Source organism: Pecten maximus, chromosome 19 (assembly GCF_902652985.1).
Source record: "Pecten maximus chromosome 19, xPecMax1.1, whole genome shotgun sequence".
Taxonomy (NCBI): domain Eukaryota; kingdom Metazoa; phylum Mollusca; class Bivalvia; order Pectinida; family Pectinidae; genus Pecten; species Pecten maximus.
The window spans coordinates 8,141,788-8,164,073 of NC_047033.1; the positions used below are offsets into that span (position 1 = coordinate 8,141,788).

The following is a 22,286-nucleotide window of genomic DNA, read 5'->3' on the forward strand; positions in this document are numbered from 1 at the left end:
ACCAAGTTTGTTCAAATGGATGTCCTTGACCTTCATTCAAGTCACAGGGATAAAATATGCTGAAATCTTTAAACATCTTCTTGATAACCATAACGCCCAGAGACCAAATATTAGGTCTGTAGCATGCTAGGATGAAGGGTTATCAAATTTGTTCAAATGGATGACCTTGACCTTCAATTTAGGTCACAGGGGTCATATATACTTAATTCTTTAAATGACTTCTTCTTGATAACCAAAAGGCCTAGAGACCAAATATTGGGTCTGTAGCATGCTGGGATAAAGGGCTACCAAGTTTATTCAAATGGATGACCTTTACCTTCATTCAAGGTCACATCGGCCAAATATGCTAAAATATATCATAACTCAGGTGACCGTTAAGGGCCCATGCATGGGCCTCTTGTTTATGAATAGCACCTGACTCCTCCCCTCAACCAAAAGTGACTAATTTGAAATTAATTTGCAGTCCTGTCAGTACCAGTGAACCAGCTGAGGACATCTGCACTGCCACTCCAGTAGCTCAGGCAGCTCCTGACCCCCTGACGACCTCCGACCCTCTCAAGAACTCTGACCCTCTGACATCTTCAGTTGCTATGGTGACATCAGACCCTACAGAAACTACGGACCCGGTGTCTCGTCTGGAAAATCCAGTTTCAAAATGTCTCTCAAAGAACGTATTAGAGCATGATCTAGAGGAGCAGTTTATGGAAAGTAAGTTGATAGTTGTCTTTTTAATTAAACTCTAGTCACACAGCATTCGTCACTGTTCTTTTCATAATTCTTAATATTTACAATTTTCTTTTAGTTTTAATTGTACAAAATTTCATCCTTTTGATTTTAATCTTAATAATTTACTGGGTTTACTAGTAGAGCCTCAGTTTCATTCATGAATCTCCTTTTAGGTCACCTGAGACAAAGCCTCAAGTGACCTATTCTAATCACCTTCTGTCCGTCGTCGTGCGTCGTCTGTCGTGCGTCTGTAAACAAATTTACATTTTTGACTCCAAAACCCCTAAACCAAATTCAATGAAATTTGGCAGCAAGTTTGTATGGCTAAAGGTAAACCAAAATTGTTAATTATATGGTTCCCACCCCCCAGGGGCCTAATGGGTGGGGCTTAAAAGGGGCAAATTGACTAAAACTTCAAAAATGTTCTTCTCTACTATCTAAACTTTACTATAGTTTATAGGGAAATCACATTTTGACTTTTATTTGTTTTGTTTCTATTGGAATTCATTCTAATTTGGTTAACATTATCAGTATGGGATGACAGTTTGATGGCATGCACATGTTGGCCATGACTGACCCCCAGGGACTGATGGGCGGGGCTAAAAAGGGCCAAATTGACTGAAAATTCAAAAATCTTCTTCTCCGCTCTCAGATATGATGGAATCAAATACTCTTCATAGATGGAAGGGTCTTAAGGTGCTTAACCAAAATTGTAAAATGACCCTGGGGTCTCAAGTTTGCCCCCTGGGGAGGGGGTAAACTTTACTCTAATTTATATATGGAAATCACATTTTTGACTATAATTTGTTTAATTTCTATTGGAATTCATTCTAACTTAGTTAACATTATCACCTTGTGAAGGCAGTTTGATTGTATACACATGTTGGCCCTGACTGACCCCCAGGGGCTGATGGGCGGGGCTAAAAAGGGTCAAATTGACTGAAATTTCAAAAATCTTCTTCTCAAGACCCAAATAAGGTGGAATCAAATACTCTTCATAGATGGAAGGGTCTAAGGTGCTTTACTAAGATTATGAATTTCATGACCCTGGGGTCACAAGTTTGCCCCTGGGGAGGGGGTACATTTTACTATAGTTTATATAGGGAAAATCACATTTTTGACTATGATTTGTTTGATTTCTATTGGAATTCATTCTATCTTTGTTAACATTATCAGCATTGGATGACAGCTTAATGGTATACACATGTTGGCCCTGACTGACCGCTAGGGGCTGATGGGCAGGACCAAAAAGGGTCAATTAAATTAACTGAAATATTTCAAATCTCAGGTGACCATTAAGGCCCATGGGCCTCTTGTATTTGTTGTAGCTGTCCGTATCAATTCCAAGCTGGTTGATGACCTTGGTGCAGCTCACAAAGAGATTGCAAATTTAAAATGCCGTCTCCGAGATTTAGAGGTAAGATGTTGGAGTAATCTCCCTTCTTCTGTGGTCTAGCTATCCTAAAATAATTCTTTTGTCACTGTCCTGGAGTTGTTTTACTTACTAGATCGATCAAAGGTGATGTGTATACAGTGGACCCTCGATAATCCGAACACCTTTGTTCCCAGTCCAAACCGTCCGGATTACGAGTTTTCCGGACTGCCGAATTTTGTGTACCAGGTCAAAAAAATTGTCGTGTAAGAGTTATCTCCCTTGATTATATACAATCCGGGACGTTTCATAAACACGTCTAATTGTCATACTTTTTAACAATAAATATACTTATGTTTCTGATGTTTTTAAAAGAACATGTAAAGTGAAAGTTGTTTTATTTATAGCGGGCATGTGACCTACAAACAACACACATGTGTCACGTCCCGGAGGTTCACAAACAAGTAGAAATTACAAACGTTAAATACCTTAAATAAAATACACGGATTTTACAACTTACCGTCAGTCCATGTTTTTTTTTATGATTTTTACGTACCAGAAACCCCAAGCTATCTATTTAAAAGTACGCGACACCAGCGAGAACTATCCAAGTTGTCCGATAATTATTAAACCCGTATTCACTTAACAATGTGACGCTTAGTTAAGTATCAGACGACTATTGACTAATTTGTGTGTAATCAACCCAGTTCTTGTGATCACTGCTTAATACGTAAATGTGTATGTAATTAATTATAATAACATGCATCTTTCAATGAGTCGTCGTTTCACGTAACGGTGTTACAAGCCGACATCCGTGTTTACCCAATACAAGTGTTAATGATGTTAATTACCGATCATAAATTTATTCCATGTATTTGAGATTGATTAATTATCGTATCACATACTGTATGTTTGTGCATAAATTCTGTAACATTTAGGTCGTAGAAAAAAAGCAATGTACCGTTATAAAAACAAAAGCTACACATTGTAACACAGGTAAACACCCGGGGCTATGACCTGGCAGCGGTTGCTATGACTACGCACAGTGTCAAGCGATAGTCTGTACAGCTGTCGACACGGGTGACTTGCCCCGACATTTTTTTCTCCTCGTGGTGAAAAAATTGTCCGCATTATTGAGGGAAATTTACTAATGAAAAGTACGTTCCGTTCCCAAAATGGGCTTCCGGAATCGGAATCCGAATTTCCAGACTGGTGAGTACAAATAACGTTACGGAAATCTGTTCCTGTGCATTTCCGTCCGGACTGTGAGTTTTCCGGAATATCGGCGTCCGGATTATCGCGGGTCCACTGTATAAGGTTTGCTATTTCTCAGGAAGACCTTGATTGATACTTACATGCTGCAGAATATTGTAATACTGAATGTGAGATATTAATTTTTATTGTATGAGTTATTGACTGTCATTTTTCCTATATGGTGATTCAAAATTGGTCATAAGACCTCTGATATATTTCGATGTTACACTGATGAAGCTTACAGAATCAGTGTTTGCAAGGTGAAAACGAAGTCCAAATCCCTGGTTCCTCACAGATGAATGGCACAACCTTGCAGTGTATAACCTACTGTGCTGCAGTTTAAGAAAAAAATTAACTGTAATACATAATTGTTTCTAGAAAAGTCATAATTAAACAGTTATTGACCTGTTTCAGGTTAATATGAGGATGTATTCACCATTGAATTTGATATTTTGCTCAGCGAGATATAACCTCCAGTTGATAAATCCTAAAATTTACCTGAGAACAGGTCAATAATTGTATGATATTTTAAAGTTGATTTAAATAGGTTTCCTCCGGAAGGTGACTTAATCATTCACATCAGCAATGATTCTGATATTGTGTATGGTAAATTTTTTTCACAATACAGATGACACATTTAGAGTCAGATTGTGCTGGAGAGTTTTATATCGAAAACGAATGTGATAGTCTGAGATACCTGGAGGATCGTGTGACCTGGGTAAACAACAACAACAGCCACAATAGCAAAAAGTCAAAGCACTGCTATAGGTGAGTAAATGACATTTTGATTGGCATAATCTTTGTTTTCCTTATCTAAATAGCAGGGAGCATAGAGTTCTGAAAAGATCTTTAATTTCTCTATGTTAATTGCCTTTAAAAGCCTTGAATCCTGGCCTAATTATCCTGAAAAGCTTGCTCTACGGTTGCTATTTGGTCTTAAAAAGCCTTGGATCATGGCCTTTTTGCATTGAAAAATCCTGAATTTCACTGTGTGGCATTGAAAGTCTTACATTTAGTTTTGCATTGAAAAGCCGTGAATCCTGGCCTAATTATCCTGAAAAGCTTGCTCTACGGTTGCTATTTGGTCTTAAAAAGCCTTGGATCATGGCCTTTTTGCATTGAAAAATCCTGAATTTCACTGTGTGGCATTGAAAGTCTTAAATTTAGTTTTGCATTGAAAAGCCGTGAATCCTGGCCTAATTATCCTGAAAAGCTTGCTCAACGGTTGCTATTCGGTCTTAAAAAGCCTTCGATCATGGCCTTTTGCATTGAAAAATCCTGAATCTCACTGTGTGGCATTGAAAGTCTTACATTTAGTTTTGCATTGAAAAGCCTTGAATCCTGGCCTAATTGCCTTGAAAAGTTCTGAATTTCACTGTGTGGCATTGAAGGCTTATATTAACTTTAAGCCTTAAAAAGTCTTGGATCATGGCCTTATTGAAAAATTCAAATTTATTCAAATCTCCTTGAATTTCACAATGTCCTTGAATAAGCATGCCATTCCTTGTTCATGCTATGTGGAACTTTACTAGCTAGACTGAAAAAAGTGTAAATGCAAGACAAATAAGCATCAGTGCAGTTAACCTCCCCTGGAACAAATGATACGACTTGTAAACCAAATGCCACAGACTATTGGGTTTGATTGGAATAGCACAACATCCATTCTATTATATACACATCTGATCCATACCGATATCATTTCATTCTCGCAGTCGGCTAAGCAATTCTAGAACACATTGTACTAATGATTTTCTTTATAGATAAAGTTTTATATGAATACTTCAGCATATAAGATCCTGACACAAAACAATGTAATATCTTTATGTTTTAAAGTTTACCGAAATTTGGAGTGAAGAAAGTGCAGCCCATCTCCCCATTGTTCTGTGAGCCACTCCATGGCTGTAAGTGTGCGGCCTGTGGGGAAGCCTTTGGTAGTGATGAAGATATGACACAGCATACTGCAGAAGGATTTCCAGGAAACCACAGAAAATTTTCTGTCAGGTAAGTTATTGGATTGGAGTTAAGAAACTTTGCAGTTCCCTAAAATTAGTTTTAAATTATGTATCAATTACCTTATAATTGGTTGTTTTCGGGGGTCAAAAATTTTGTGATTTCTTTTAATACAAAAGATTATTAAAATTTTGTGATCTTATAAGAGCTAGGTTATCTATTTATCAAATATTCCCCCGATATCAAATTACAAACTTTTTAACACTTATTGTACCATAACAAGTAAGAAATTTAGAAATATGTGAGACATGAGGAGATGATTGTTGATCAGAAGTAAAATATACAGTGCCCTCTGTCTAAACCTGACACCTTTTGGACCACAAAATAAAGCCGGTTTGTAGAGAGTTCCGGATTGTAGAGATTCTACTTGATATTGTTGTTGAATGCAAACAAAAAAACAATAATAATAAAAGATATATTATAAAGAAGATGTCATTGTGCATTATTCATGCATATATAACTTTGAATTGAATAACATAATTTAATTCAACACTGGCAATATGACACTATATGTACGTTACGTCGGTTGAAAACAATCACTGATTGTTGTTTGTTTTAAGAGGCCTTCCACCGCGTCCGAACAATCAACTTATCTGACACTTTCTACAATTCCCAATCTGAGGAATTAGTATAGCCTCAATTTCTTATTGGTCCTTAATGTTGGCAGCTGTCGCGAGATCCGTGTTTGTTGATAATATAAACGGAGTAATACAAAAGGTATGTCATCTCCCGACTTCCTCATCCGGGTACATTCTTGTAGTGAGGTCTTCGAAGGGGAAGCCAGCCAGCGTGAAACATTTCTCAATTACTTCGGAGGGGAGAGGAGCCAACGTCAGATGGAATTCAGTGGGTCTTCATAGTGTGGAAATTCGCGTTGAGTATGGATACCTTAAAGGTATGCCGGGCAGTTAAAGCAAATAAACTGATTATAAACAAGGGAGAATAACCGCAATATACGCAAGCTTAACCAATAAGTGGAGACTTTATTAGTCTACTAGTTTTCGACCCTATCGCAGGGTCTTCATCAGGACAATTTTATACAGGTAAAATCCCCCCTGAAGTACTCTTCAGGAGGATAACAGTCGATTGTTAATTATGACGTAATACTAATAATAAATAAAGGGCAGATAATTGCCTTATGTTTATACCTTTAACCAGTCTTTGAATGTAATTAAAATTAAAATTAACAGTTTTCATTTGTTTTTCCAATGGTTCATTCCTAATAATGTAATGTAGATAGTGGAAGGCATTGGTAGGTTTGTTGTTTATCCGGCTACTCAAAGTCCCGTTTTTAAACGAACATTAATGTTCGGTTATTGCCATCAAGAACTGGACTGAGAAATATGACCATATTTGGTAGCCACATTCACCAATACGCCATCTACTGTCTGTTTCAATGAAATATGGCTGCCCCCAAGCCTTACGCTTCAAATAATTTACTGGCAAAAACATCTTCGTTTTATGTAGTAGTTTTACCGAAAATGTTGAAATGTATTCAGTAGATGTTTTCAAGATGCATACGATTTGAGAAATACATAACGCTAGCGAAATGTGAAGACTAAATGAACCTGAACTTTGCGAATAACTCCAGGTCAATATATTTATGTAAACAAATATTGCGCAGGCGCATTCGTCTCAGGATGTTTAGAAAGTTTTGCTCTTCCGTGTTCATTCCAAAACGGCTGACATTATAGCATAGGTCTGCAAATATGTCCGCGATTTACTTAAATGTGTAATATATATATTCTAGAATGTTACATCATTATCAACTAGATGAGTATTTGTATAATTTAGAAAAAAAAAATATCAATAACGGCATACGAGACGATACATTGTATCATACTATAGGTACGAGACGATCATTGTATGTTACTGTACATGTTTGCGAGAAAGGTACTGTAGATACTAGGTGGCATTTGTAGTCAGGGTGACTGGTCATAGCGTTAACATTGTCATCGATTTCCATATTCCATTTTCCTTTGACGAAAACGACCAATAAATCAAATGCAAATGATAATATCTTGTTGCCATGTGCAAGGGATTGGTTGTTGTAGGCGATACTTGGAACGTATTTACTGTTGTAAGGGAGGTAACTGCAAGATTACGGAATTAAAACGTTAAACCAATTTGATTGGTCGATTCTTCCATGACTTTGGCAATGGGTTTACAATCGAAGTGACAGATAACTACGGCAATATTCAGATGATATCAACAATAACATTTTTAGATACGTGTGGTTGGCAGTTGGCATGTTTAAAATGAACAATTATATAGCTTGTTTTTATTTCGGCAAAGTCTAGAATATTTACTGAAACGGACCACAGGTGAAGCAGAATTGGAAATACCGAAACGAAGAAAAATGGGGCTTAATTATAATATAAATTGGCATTATTTTCAGAGAATTGACCCACATATATGTTTTTCAATGCCTAATTGTATCATATGTAAAATATTAGAGGTTTACGAATTTTAAATTAATTTTTCATTTGCGAATCGCGGCCCGACTGTCGTTAGAGTTGAATTACCGAAATGGCCGATAGTGGACCCAAATCGATATTTTAACGAGAGAATGGACCCAATATAGGATCTATTAATCTTTGGTGTGTGTATAGAGACCATATGCATTTTTTAGGTCATCTGACCCGAAGGGTCAGGATGACCTATAGTCATCATGCTTCGTCCGTCGTCGTGCGCCGTGCGCCGTGCGTAAACTTTTCACATTTCAATCTTCTTCTCAAGTTCCACCAGTGGGATTAAGCTGAAACTTGCCTGAAATGATCCTGAGATGGTCCTGACCAAGTGTTGTTATTTTTCGGGTCAGTCCGAAATCCAAGATGGCCGCCATAGCCGCCATTTTGAAAACACATTTTAAACTTCTTCTCAAGTTCCACCAGTGCTGTTGGGCTGAAACTTGCAAGGAATGATCCTGAGATGATCCCGACCAAGTGTTGTTATTTTTCGGGTCGGTCCGAAATCCAAGATGGCCGCCATAGCCGCCATCTTGAAAAACACATTTTAAACTTCTTCTCAAGTTCCACCAGTGCTTTTGAGCTGAAACTTGCCTGAAATGATCCTGAGATGATCCTGACCAAGTGTTGTTATTTTTCGGGTCGGTCCAAAATCCAAGATGGCCACCATAGCCGCCATCTTGAAAAACACATTTTAAACTTCTTCTCAAGTTCCACCAGTGCTTTTGAGCTGAAACTTGCCTGAAATGATCCTGAGATGATCCCGACGAAGTGTTGTTATTTTTCGGGTCGGTCCGAAATCCAAGATGGCCGCCATAGCCGCCATCTTGAAAAACACATTTTAAACTTCTTCTCAAGTTCCACCAGTGCTTTTGAGCTGAAACTTGCCTGAAATGATCCTGACATGATCCTGACCAAGTGTTGTTATTTTTCGGGTTGGTCCGAAATCCAAGATGGCCGCCATAGCCGCCATCTTGAAAAACACATTTTAAACTTCTTCTCAAGTTCCACCAGTGCTATTGAGCTGAAACTTGCCTGAAATGATCCTGCTATGATCCCGACCAAGTGTTGTTATTTTTCGGGTCGGTCCAAAATCCAAGATGGCCACCATAGCCGCCATCTTGAAAAACACATTTTAAACTTCTTCTCAAGTTCCACCAGTGCTTTTGAGCTGAAACTTGCCTGAAATGATCCTGAGATGATCCCGACGAAGTGTTGTTATTTTTCGGGTCGGTCCGAAATCCAAGATGGCCGCCATAGCCGCCATCTTGAAAAACACATTTTAAACTTCTTCTCAAGTTCCACCAGTGCTTTTGAGCTGAAACTTGCCTGAAATGATCCTGAGATGATCCTGACCAAGTGTTGTTATTTTTCGGGTTGGTCCGAAATCCAAGATGGCCGCCATAGCCGCCATCTTGAAAAACACATTTTAAACTTCTTCTCAAGTTCCACCAGTGCTGTTGGGCTGAAACTTGCCAGAAATGATCCTGAGATGATCCCAACCAAGTGTTGTTATTTTTCGGGTCGGTCCGAAATCCAAGATGGCCGCCATAGCCGCCATCTTGAAAAACACATTTTAAACTTCTTCTCAAGTTCCACCAGTGCTGTTGGGCTGAAACTTGCCAGAAATGATCCTGAGATGATCCTGACCAAGTGTTGTTATTTTTTGGGTCGGTCCGAAATCCAAGATGGCCGCCATAGCCGCCATCTTGAAAAACACATTTTAAGCTTCTTCTCAAGTTCCACCAGTGCTATTGAGCTGAAACTTGCCTGAAATGATCCCGATATGATCCCGACCAAGTGTTGTTATTTTTCGGGTCGGTCTGAAATCCAAGATTTCCCCCATAGCCGCCATTTTGAAAACACATTTTAAACTTCTTCTTCGGTTCCACCAGTGCTTTTGAGCTGAAAATGGCCTGAAATGATCCTGATATGATCCCGACCAAGTGATGTTATTTTTCGGGTCGGTCCGAAATCCAAGATGGCCACCATAACCACCATCTTCAAAAACACATTTTAAACTTCTTCTCCGGTTCCACCAGTGCTGTTGGGCTGAAACTTGCCTGAAATGTTCCTGAGATGATCCCGATAAAGTGTTGTTATTTTTTAGATTGGTCTGAAATGCAAGATGGCCACCATATCCGCCATCTTAAAAAACACATTTTAAACTTCTTCTCCAGTTCCACTGGTGCCATTGAGCTCGAAATTGGTGAGAATGTTAAGGAAGGAGTGCCAACAAAGTGTTGTTATTTTTTCGGCCTTGTAAAAACTTTGAAATGGCAGCAATGGCGGCCATTTTGTAACATGATTGCGCAATCATGGTTTTCCTGAACAACACCTATTTCAAACTTCTTCTCAAATTCCACCGGTGGGATTCAGCTCTAACTTACCAGAAATGATCCTTAGATGGTCCAGACCAAGTGTTATTATTTATTGGGTCGGTCAGATATCCAAGATGGCCACCATGGCCAACAGTGCCACTATATACTTGCTACAGAGAATGCATACTACAATAATATAAGGGTTTTAATTAAAAGTCAGATGACCGTTAAGGCCCATGGGCCTCTTGTTTCCTTTACCTGGAAGTATTTTGAAAGAATTTGCAAAATACCGAATTCACGATCAAATTTTCGATTGTGACGAACTACTGAGACGGTGTTAAGTTCATGTTAAGTCAATCTGATTGAAATCAGCTGTTACATATGTACATATGGCTACGTTTACTATGCAATACGTCTACGTATTTTGTTTTCAAAGACGGAAAACGGAAATCCGGATTATCTAAAAACAAATGCAAAAAGACTTGTGATATTCACTTAATTTGATATTCAGCCGTTAATTGTTATTTGTAGTTTTATAACTTTTGATATATTGTGATTGATTCTCTATATAATATTGCTGTGGAACTTGTGTTATTTTTCAAGCAAATTCATTTTAATAATTTGTTAATTTAAAATTTTCATCAAGTCATGATCAAGACTTGAAATTCTCACTACACCATACTTCAAACACGGAGTAATCAATGAATTGATAAACTGAAAATACAACAAATGTTCAGACGACTATTTGTGCCATGCTGTTGCAAGATTGCAGTTACAATTCTAAAATTGAATCAGTATGTAAATATATGTTATCCTGTCAATATCCACAAAGCGAGTGTAGTTTACTGTACTCAAAATCATGCCAGTAGATAGCAGTACATATACTTACTGCTTACATCTAGTGCTTACTTGTGTGAACTATAAATCAATAACAAAATGGTTCATATATTTCTATAAATGACTTCACAAATTATATGGTGTCTGAAGATCTGAATGAAGTGAATAAACGATGTATTACATTATTTTTATGAAATATTCAAGTCATAGATCATTCTCTTAAAAATATTGATTTCAAGTCCATTTTGATAATTTTACTATGACGGCAATCAGGCCTAGAATGGCGAATAAACCCTTAATATTTTACATATGATTAATTTTGACATTGGAGAACATATAATTGTGTCCATTCTCTAAGCACTGGTAGAATGTACAGAATAGAGCTTCATAAATATATTCTCAAAATTACTAATTACCCCGGTAAATATAACATTTTACATCAACCTCCCATGACTGATGATTAAACTTGCAAATCTCCCGTGTCATTCCAATTTTGATATGTGTAAATATATACAGTACTGTATATATATAGTTATAGATATGGAATGCTTCACAATTTGCATACAGTTATGGAATATTATAACACCCCCAAAAATGTTCTCACCACATAAAGGTGTGATTTGTGCAATTACATTGCTGAACTGTGTGGTTCAGTATGATTGGATGATCAACATTGGAAAAGGACAATAAATAGGGAATGTGTCGTCCCATCGAATGGACTGTAATCTTTGTGATCAGGTTTGAAGTTGAAAATGAATCTTGAAGTTTTCTTTTCCTGTTTGCTGAATTATTCGATGAAGATAGTCTTTATCTGGTTATTATTCTTTATCACATTGTTTACAATACTGTAATTATACCAGAAGTTTATCTTCTCCTATACAGATTTATTAACATCAAATGATTCCTGAACAAAAGGAGTCAGGTTTTTTTGTTTTGAAGTACCATAAATGCTTGAGTACAGTTTCAATAGAATAATTCTTAATTCGGGCCTTGATTAGCAGCTCTGGTTTTGGTTTTCAGTAATTCTTTATGTGTGTTTCTTCATATTAAGTTGAAATACAACTATGTATGCCAAACTAACGATGGAACTAGCCTAAATTTAGTGCATATTAGAAGTTGGCATCAATAAGGTCACAGAGTCCTGGCTGTATTATAACTGATGATGCCTTCCCGAAAGAAAGAAGACATCTTTTATTTTCATCGATCCAAGATAGATCAACAAACTTCCAATTTCAATTAGGACCTTACAGAAACATGCATGTGTACAATCAAATCAGAACAGCTGCAAACATTTCAAATTATTTGCAATTAATTCCTTAACCGATATCAGTAAATTTATCAACTTAAAACTTAGAAGATTACTGATTTTGCATTAAACAATAATGTTCGTTTACAGTACTTCCAGTACTTTGATTTTTTAGTTGTATCTAAGAAGTCCACTGAAGTGTCACTATAATTTCTGATAATACGAATCATTGGGTACTTCATTGCAGGTGGATAAGAATCTTTGTTCTAAATAGTCCATAAAGATAATGGCATAATTGGGGGTCATTTTTGTTCCCATAGCTGTACTTTGGGTTTGTAGGAAGAATTCCACCCTGCAATGAAGTACCCATCGTATGGTGGCGATACATTGATGACATATTTTTCATATGGCCCCACACCAGAGAGGAACTGACCTCCTTCCTAGAGGCCCTAAACACACACCACCCAACTATAAATTTCATGTCGGAAATTAGCAAATTTCCCTTGTTTATAATTTCTCAATTACGATACATTTACAAACACATAAAGTTATGGGTATAACTTGACAAAAATGCATTTTTTATTGTACCTAACAGCTGTTTAGTTGATTATCCAGCTGTAGCCACCTGTGGACAATGACGCTACCAGGGAGACATCAATGGGACCGACGCCGGTTTATACAGAGTAGATTTACTAGTATACAGAAGGAATGGGGCCCGAATATATGGCCGGATTACAGAATAGATAGAGTCCGGATTATGCAGAGTTTATTTACTATAAATAAAGAAGGGAATTTTCGGGACCAAATTATTTGGCCGGTTTTGGCAAATATCCGGATTGCATGGAGAGAGTCCGGTTTGGACAGAGTGCACTGTAATCTGTTATGAATAATTATAATTGTTGAAATAACCTTAGATGAACAGAGCTAATCACAGCACAACACTGAATGTGATAAAAGTTTTATTGGCAGTTTATGTCATTAATGATAATATTTACCCTAATCTTAATATTTCACAGATTAAATTTTCGCAACCACATCAATGGCCTGTGAAATGCTGCAAAATATCATCCCCCTGAAAATAATCGGCTATAAATACAGTACTCATGTTCCGTTGATTATCAAAATATCAAAGGTCTCCCACTAAATCATCATAAAAATGTTGTTGAAGTTGGTGTTGTAATATGTAATGGCATTTTTTGACATAGAATTAAGAAAATAAAAATCTACAACAGCCACAGGTTACAAGTCCAGATGAATGACCATGTTGTTGCCAAGGGAGACAGGACAGGCTTTATACGTTACCTTGGTCACCTGGACGGAATTGGACACCCCAACATGTTGTTCGTCGGGCTGGAGCTGGACTCCCCAGGTATAGTAAATTTAAAGTTGCAGGGGGATTGTGGAGGTGAAAATTTGATTTCCCAGATAAAATAAACTTTAAGTTGCAGGAGGAGTGTGGAGGTTAAGATTCCCCAGGTACAGTAAACTTTAAGTTGTAGGACGATTGTGGGGGTTAAGATTTGATTCCCGAGGTACATTAAACTTTAGTTGCAGGAGGATTGTGGAGGTTAAGATTCCCCAGGTACAGTAAACTGTAAGTTATAGGACAATTGTTGGGGTTAAGATTTGATTCCCCAGGTACAGTAAACTGTAAGTTATAGGACAATTGTTGGGGTTAAGATTTGATTCCCCAGGTACAGTAAACTTTAAGTTGCAGGAGGATTGTGGAGGTTAAGATTTGATTCCCCAGGTACAGTAAACTTTAAGTTGCAGGAGGAGTGTGCATGGAGGTAATTAAGATTCCCCAGGTACAGTAAACTTTAAGTTGTAGGACGATTGTTGGAGTTAATATTTGATTTCCCAGGTACAGTAAATTTAAGTTGCAGGAGGATTGTGGAAATTAGGTTTTGATTTAGTAATTCTTTAAATTTTGATATGGCATCATAAAATTCCTTGAACTGACAATACAATTATTTTATGAAAACTGAGAATACATGTCTAATACAGTATATGTAATTACAATTTTTACATCAATTTGTATATCTTTTCAGGTGGCCAACATGATGGGTACATCAGTGGAAAACGATACTTCTTTTGCAAGAAAAACCATGGAATATTTGTCCCCCTTCAAGAGATCCTTTGTAAAGTTAGTAAAAAGGTGAGATCATGTTAAATGCTATACAGAGCAACCCGCTTATTTGCATAGCCCTTTTTCCATGACAAAATATGCAAATAACCGGAGTATTCGTATAGGCGGAGTTGGGTTTTGGCCCCTCTTATACACATGTAGATCGTCCGGTAGGTACTCAAAATGGGCGCTATATGATTGTTTACGTTATTTGCATTAAAAATATATTTAAAAAAAAATACATTATTTAAAATATAAGAGTAAATACGAAAAACATGGGTTGTTATTCTTTGTAAATGTACAAATATTTGCATACACTTCATCGTTTACTACTTGTCACTCCGAGTCTCTGGGTCCTATATCGGTCATACACGCGTGGGTTGGCACTAGGATGTACAATGTCATCGTTTCAATTAACATTCATTATCGTCTCGAGATGCGTTGTGTTACTGCTATGAGTATATTAGTTGTTTGATCATAGATGATGAACTGCTGAAGCAATAGACTGTCTTAAATGACCGTGACATGTGTATTGTCATTTGGGTTTGTTTTGGAAAATGGCGCACACACAGAAAGAGTTGTCGTTCATTACACATATGCCCCCACAATGAAACGCGACTAGTAAACAATCATGGTGATCGCAACCTGCCTCAGCGAGTGTTCAAGTGCACAGAACAAAGGTTTGGATCGATGCTATAATAAATAAACAAATCTCATCAAAAGATGAGGCATATAGATATTTTATTCAGTAATTCTTCTGCACATTGCTACTGATATGGTCTAAATAATAACAATGTCGATATTGATGCATCGAATGTAACCTGTAATGACGAAGTGTGAACTAATGATAAGATAACGTTGTACATCGTGTCGAATCAATAATGTAAGTTAAAACACATTTCATAAAACTTTTATTACGGGAAAATCACAAAAATACCCTAAAATCAATTAAAAATTTTCGATTTTTTTGAATTTTTATATGCATATAAGCGGGAGTCGGTGTTTTAGTCGATGCAAATACACGGGATTGAAATACAAAGATAAAGAAGAAAAAAATCGGGACCTGAGAATTTTATGCAAATAAGCGGGATATTCAAATAACCGATACGCAAATAAGTGGGCTCCTCTGTATTCCATTACAAACAAGAATTAGAAGTCAGGTATCAAATAGGCTGTCATCACCTATCAGATCTTTGGATTTTCCCCCCAAACTACAAGTGCATTGTACATTACGAAGATAACATTTAAGACTCGTGACAAACAACTTTATCAAACAAAGAGTTTTATAGCTCACCTGCCCGAAGGGCAAAGAGTTTTTTAGCTCATCTGCCCGAAGGGTAAGTGAGCTTATGCTGTGGTGCGGTGTCTTTCAATAACTAAGAGGCCCAGGGACTTGATATTATAGGCCTGCAGCATGCATGGGTGAAGTGCTACCAAATTTGTTCAAGGGAATTATCTTGACCTACATTCAAGGTTACATGGGTCAAATAGGCTAAAATATTCAAACAACTTCTTCTCAATAGCTAAGACCTACTTTTATGAAAGTGTATGTCAAAAGTCATCAAAAATGACGCAGAAATGGTCCTTTGAAGAATGTTTTTCGGTCAAAATTCATAATTATCCATAAATTGCAATTCAAATGTGTTTTTTTTAGTTACTGTGAAACATATACACTTGATAATTAGTACATCCACAGCATGAGTTGTTGGCTGCAATAGTTATGCAAATAGTTGAAATTGACCAACAAAGTTCAAGGTCACAGTAATCAAATGATGGTTAAAGAACAGAAATGTAGAGAAAACATAGGTATAGCATATAAATGTGACCATCAGATAGATAACATATTTTTGATCATTTTCTTGATGGAAATCCTATGTTGTGGGTCAAATACTCTTCATGGATGGAAAGGTCTTAACTTGAAGGTGATTTTATCAAAATTGTAAATTTCATGGCCCATATATAGGTTTCATGTTTCTCCCCGAAAAGGTGCTAAACTTTACTGTAGTTTATTCAAGGAAATCATATTTGATTGAAATCAAAATTTTAAAAATTATGAGGACGAAACTATACTACTACATGTATTTATTTATGAACTATTTAGAAATACATTGTAAATACATAGAAAATAGTTATATGTCTCTGGTGATCATTAAGGCCAATTTTAATGGGCCTCCTGTTTTTTCACTTGTCTAAAGGGCAAAGGTCAAGGTCACTGTAACTATAAGTGGAAAATCTGTTTCCATGCAATAGATTCTTGTCTACACAGAGGTTACTGTGTAATAACTCAAGCAGATCTTCCTTACCAAAAGTTCTTGCATGGGATTGTCTTTTAACTAGTCCAAAGGTCGAAGGTCAAAGTCACTATTACTAAAGATATGTAGAGGATATTGAATAACGTTCTGTTTAATATAACATATATTTAACGAGTATGACAGAATATCATTATTTTCGCGAGTGCAAAGTACGAATGAAAAATATCTAAATATTGTCATACGAGTTAAATATATATTATATTAATTGAGAAATCATTACATTTTTTTATTGCATTTGATATATGTCATAAAAATGAAATTAAAAACATAAAAAAAAATAATAGTGTCAAAAAGGGCATGAATCAGTAACATAATTCATAACGTCATCTCTTTGTGACATATCACTCCATGTCAACTTGACAGAGCCATTTTGAAAGGACTGATCAATGCAATTTAAGCATTTTCTGCTGATATCTGAAAATCTGTGCATGAATAGCTATGAGTATTTTGTCAAAAAATAGACTGGATATTTCAGAAATACAATCAAAATAACCAATATATCTATCTTCGCTTTGGTAGGAAAGATTGGCAAGTTTCAATGAGGTGAATACAAAGGTTTGCTCTGTTTGGTCAAAAACAAAAAACTTATATTTTCACTGCAAAACTTACATTTTCACTGCTGCAGTATACTTATATTATCACTGCAAAATCTTATATTCCTCACTGCTTATCGCTGCAGTGAAAATATGGGTTTTATTAGTTTGATAAGTTTCTATATTTCACGGGCAAAAATGCAATAAAAACCTCTTTTCCTTTGATAACTCAAGTTCCTTTGTCCCATCAAACTCAATTTGTATGTAGTTTCTCCTTACCGCAAGTGTTGACATGGAATTATTCTTTTACTGGTCCAAAGGTCAAATGTCAAGGTCACCATTACTATAAGTAGTCTGTTTCTGTGCAATTACTCAACCAGTTCTCTTGGGCCGATCAAACTCAAGCTTCATTTAATGAAAGTGGGTACTCTCTATTGCGGAATTTGAAGCATACTTGAGTGATGCTGGTCTTGCTTTTGGAAATCAAATTTGACATTTCAAAAGATCGACGCAGAAACATAATTTACAATTCTTGCTACATTATTTCTTGAAGTGAAAAATTTATCTATTTCTTCGTTATCAACTTGCTGTGCAGGTGACACATCCATTCTTGTGGAATTCTTGTTTTTAGTACCTTGGATTTAAGGTATTTCTTAATTTTCAGATTTCAAGAAAAGTTTCCATGTTCGATGGTTCAGACACAAACAGTAAGAGAAACAAAAGCAACCCCGAGTTTCCCAAGTATGATGATACAGACAGGTAAAAAGATCAAAATCTAGATTAGAAAGAGATATACCTTTAGTGTTGAGATTTTAGTAAGACCTTTTCCACATATAGTTTATCATGACTTCAGAAGAATTTGTAAAACATATTTATTCACTGTAAAGTGATATACAGTATAAGAAAGGTATGCCTAGGAGGCTGTCGTGGACTGTAGTGTTTTGGATGTGTCATTGGGCTAGGGACCTTTCCCTTATTGATCTCTTATAGAAATTTGAGGAGCCTCCTATATATTGTTCTTTGAGGTAGCCACCAGCTACTACTAAGTGAATCCATCTCAAAATGACAAATACAACAAAAATTTTCTAATTTATACATATACAGAGTAAAAAAAGGTCTGGCTTTATTCATACATAGATATATATATAGAATATGAATAGGGCTAGATTAGTTAATGCATATATATACAGTGTAAACATAGGACTAAATTAATATATACATAGATATACAGAATATAGACAGATTAGATTAGTTAAGACATAGTTATACAGAGTATAGACAGAACTAGATAAATTAATACATAGTTATACAGAGTATAGACAGAAATAGATTAATTAATACATAGTTATACAGAATATAGACAGAAATAGATTAATTAATATATAGTTATGCAGAGTATAGACAGAAATAGATTAATTAATATATAGTTATAAAGAGTATAGACAGAAATAGATTAATTAATATATAGTTATACAGAGTATAGATAGAAATAGATTAATTAATACATAGTTATACAGAGTATAGACAGAAATAGATTAATTAATACATAGTTATACAGAGTATAGACAGAAATAGATTAATTAATATATAGTTATACAGAGTATAGACAGAAATAGATTAATTAATACATAGTTATACAGAGTAAAGACAGGACTAGATTAATTAATACATAGTTATACAGAGTATAGACAGGACTAGATTAATTAATACATAGTTATACAGAGTAAAGACAGAACTAGATTAATTAATACATAGTTATACAGAGTATAGACAGGACTAGATTAATTAATGCATAGTTATACAGAGTATTGACAGAAATAGATTAATTAATACATAGTTATACAGAGTATTGACAGAATTAGATTAATTAATACATAGTTATACAGAGTATAGACAGAAATAGATTAATTAATACATAGTTATACAGAGTAAAGACAGGACTAGATTAATTAATACATAGTTATACAGAGTATTGACAGAAATAGATTAATTAATACATAGTTATACAGAGTATTGACAGAATTAGATTAATTAATACATAGTTATACAGAGTATTGACAGAACTAGATTATTTAATATATAGTTATACAGAGTATTGACAGAAATAGATTAATTAATACATAGTTATACAGAGTATAAACAGAAATAGATTAATTAATACATAGTTATACAGAGTATAGACATACTAGATTAATTTATACATAGTTATACAGAGTATAGACAGACTAAATTAATTAATACATAGTTATACAGAGTATAGACAGGACTAGATTAATTAATACATAGTTATACAAAGTATAGACAGGACTAGATTAATTAATACATAGTTATACAGTCAAAATAGGACTATAGATGAATATATTTATACAGAGTAAAAACATGTCTGCCTTTTTTCTTACAGAGATATATATAGGACCTGATTAGTTAATACATAGATATACAGTGTATAAATAGGACTAGATTAATATATACATTAGATATACAGAGTATAAACTAGACTAGATTAATTTATACATGGATATAGAGAGATAAAACGGGACTAGTTTAAGTTTAAAATCTAGTCTCTCGAATGTTCTGTTGATGTTAAATATTTTCTCAATTGTTTTCTTTACAGGGATAATGTGTTTTCCTGATGAAGGATATACTGACGTGGTTTCTGATGTTGACGACTGAATTCAGCTTAAGTTGTCTTATGTGTAAACCCTGATCATTTTTTTTTGTTGAGTGAGAGCGAAACAATGCAATATATGGAAACTGCACTCATCTTCAAAGTTATTGCAATCCTTATCAGCCATTTTTTTATCATTTCTTTGACATGTGTTTTCAAAATACTCACATTTAGATTGGTTAGTAACACCTTAACAATTAAACTGTAAAAATTAGTGATTCGAATTTAAAACGTAAATTGGATTCAGTGGAAATCATATGTGGTCAAACCTCCTTATTTCAAAGTCAGTGGGGCTCTGGAAAATATTCCAAGTATTCAAGGTAACCAAGAATATTTTTTAAAGAATTTTATTCAAGGAACACTGAATTTTTACTTTGACTTAAGCAGGGCCTTCCAGTTATCAGACTTTGTGATAATGAAGTTTGACTGTATAGTGTTGTTTTCATAGAATAAGGTAGTTAAAATGAAAATCAGCAATTAGAAAATATATTTATGATGATTATTTATTTGTTTACCTAAGACAGAAATGGTCATTATTGAGATGTAGAACAATTTCAGTTACTCAGAAATTATGATAGCAATTTTGGATTTTGATAACATTAACAGACAACAATTTAGTGCTAAAAATTTGATACCTGCCTGTCTCCAACCAAATGATTATTGTGAATTATTAATTTATAAGGAAAAGTTTTAATATATAAAGGAAATCAGCATTGGAAATACTAACAGTTGGGACCAGTGCTAAGTTTCTGAAAGGATGAAACATCACTCGAAACATCAATAGATTTTGTCCTTGAAGTCATTATTGAGTACGTATCTGGAAATTTTCCGGTTAAATCATTTTAAATCAGTCTTTTAACCATACACTGGCCATCATGACTTATTCACCATGCCTGTTATGTGCTTTGTGCCCCCACTATTATTATTTTTTGTAGGAAGGGGAGTATATACATATGAATGTAGTGTTATCCATCTCCGTCTGTTGTGTCCCGTTTTGTATTCTGAATCAGTAACATCTTGAGAACCTTCGAACAGATCTTTCGCATATTTACACCATAATATCATGATATCAAGTCACATGCCTGATAAAATCATGGTTTTTGGTGAAAGTTCACTTTTGGGCCACAGTTTACCTTTGACCCCTTTGTGAACTTTGACCTCTTTTACACGGGCCACATTCATTTTTTCAAATCAATAACATATCTTGAGAATCCCAGATTTAGTTCATGTCTACACGAAAGTGTTATTTCACTTGATCACATTCTGGTGGCCATTGGTCAAGGTCAATGGTCGTCACTGAACTCACACTGCACAGGACACAATGTGTAGCTCATTCCAAATTCTGAATCAATATTTGATCTTGGGAACACTCCACAGTATCATAACAGAAGGTTCTTTGCATCATTTCGTACAGACATTTTCTAGTCTTCAAGATTCTTTGACAAATGAAACACAGTTTTCCGAAAGCTCCAAACACAGTTTGGAATTGCTGTTTGTGTTGAAGGAAAGCATATTTCCAAAAATTGACCGGTTCAGTTTCCAAATCAGACATTATTAGCTCACCTGCCCGAAGGGCAAGTGAGCTTATGCCATGGTGCGGCGTCCGTCGTCTGTCCGGCCGTCCGGCCGTCCGTCCGGCGTCAACTTTTTCATTTAAACAACTTCTTCTCAATAACCAAGAGGCTCAGGAACTTCATATTGGGCCTGTAACATGCTGGGGTGAAGGGCTACCAAGTTTGTTCAAAGAAATGACCTTGACCTTCATTCAAGGTCACAGAGGTGAAATAGGCTATAATCTTCAAACAACTTCTTCTCAATAACCAAGAGGCCCAGGGACTTGATATTAGGCCTGTAGCATGCTGGGATCAAGGGCTACCAAGTTTGTTCAAAGAAATGACCTTGACCTTCATTCAAGGTCACTTGGGGCAAATAGGCTGTAGTCTTCAAACAACTTCTTCTCAATAACCAAGAGGCCCAGGGACTTGATATTGGGCCTGTAGCATGCTTGGGTGAAGGGCTACCAAGTTTGTTCAAATAAATGACCTTGACCTTTATTCAAGGTCACAGAGATGAAATAGGCTATAATCTTCAAACAACTTCTTCGCAATAAGCAAGAGGCCCAGGGACTTGATATTGGGCCTGTAGCATGCTGGGGTGAAGGGCTACCAAGTTTGTTCAAAGAAACGACCTTGACCTTCATTCAAGGTCACATGGGTGAAATAGGCTATAATCTTCAAACAACTTCTTCTCAATAACTAAGAGGCCCAGGGACTTGATATTAGGCCTGTAGCATGCTGGGGTGAAGGGCTACCAAGTTTGTTCAAATAAATGACCTTGACCTTCATTCAAGGTCACAGAGGTGAAATAGGCTATAATCTTCAAACAACTTCTTCTCAATAACCAAGAGGCCC

The 22,286-nt window shown here is 35.8% G+C and overlaps 1 protein-coding gene across 1 annotated transcript in view; it reads left to right on the forward strand.

Moving 5' to 3' along the window:
• Window positions 1-21,424, forward strand: part of LOC117317365 — a 34,978-nt gene extending 13,554 nt beyond the window's left edge. The window contains exons 5-12 of the mRNA XM_033872167.1: window positions 464-708; window positions 2,055-2,143; window positions 3,981-4,120; window positions 5,186-5,353; window positions 13,467-13,603; window positions 14,286-14,392; window positions 17,872-17,966; window positions 19,822-21,424. Of these exons, the coding sequence (XP_033728058.1) occupies window positions 464-708; window positions 2,055-2,143; window positions 3,981-4,120; window positions 5,186-5,353; window positions 13,467-13,603; window positions 14,286-14,392; window positions 17,872-17,966; window positions 19,822-19,840 (1,000 nt within the window). The 3' untranslated portion in view covers window positions 19,841-21,424. The remainder of the gene's footprint in view (window positions 1-463; window positions 709-2,054; window positions 2,144-3,980; window positions 4,121-5,185; window positions 5,354-13,466; window positions 13,604-14,285; window positions 14,393-17,871; window positions 17,967-19,821) is intronic.
• Window positions 21,425-22,286: the final 862 nt, after the last annotated feature.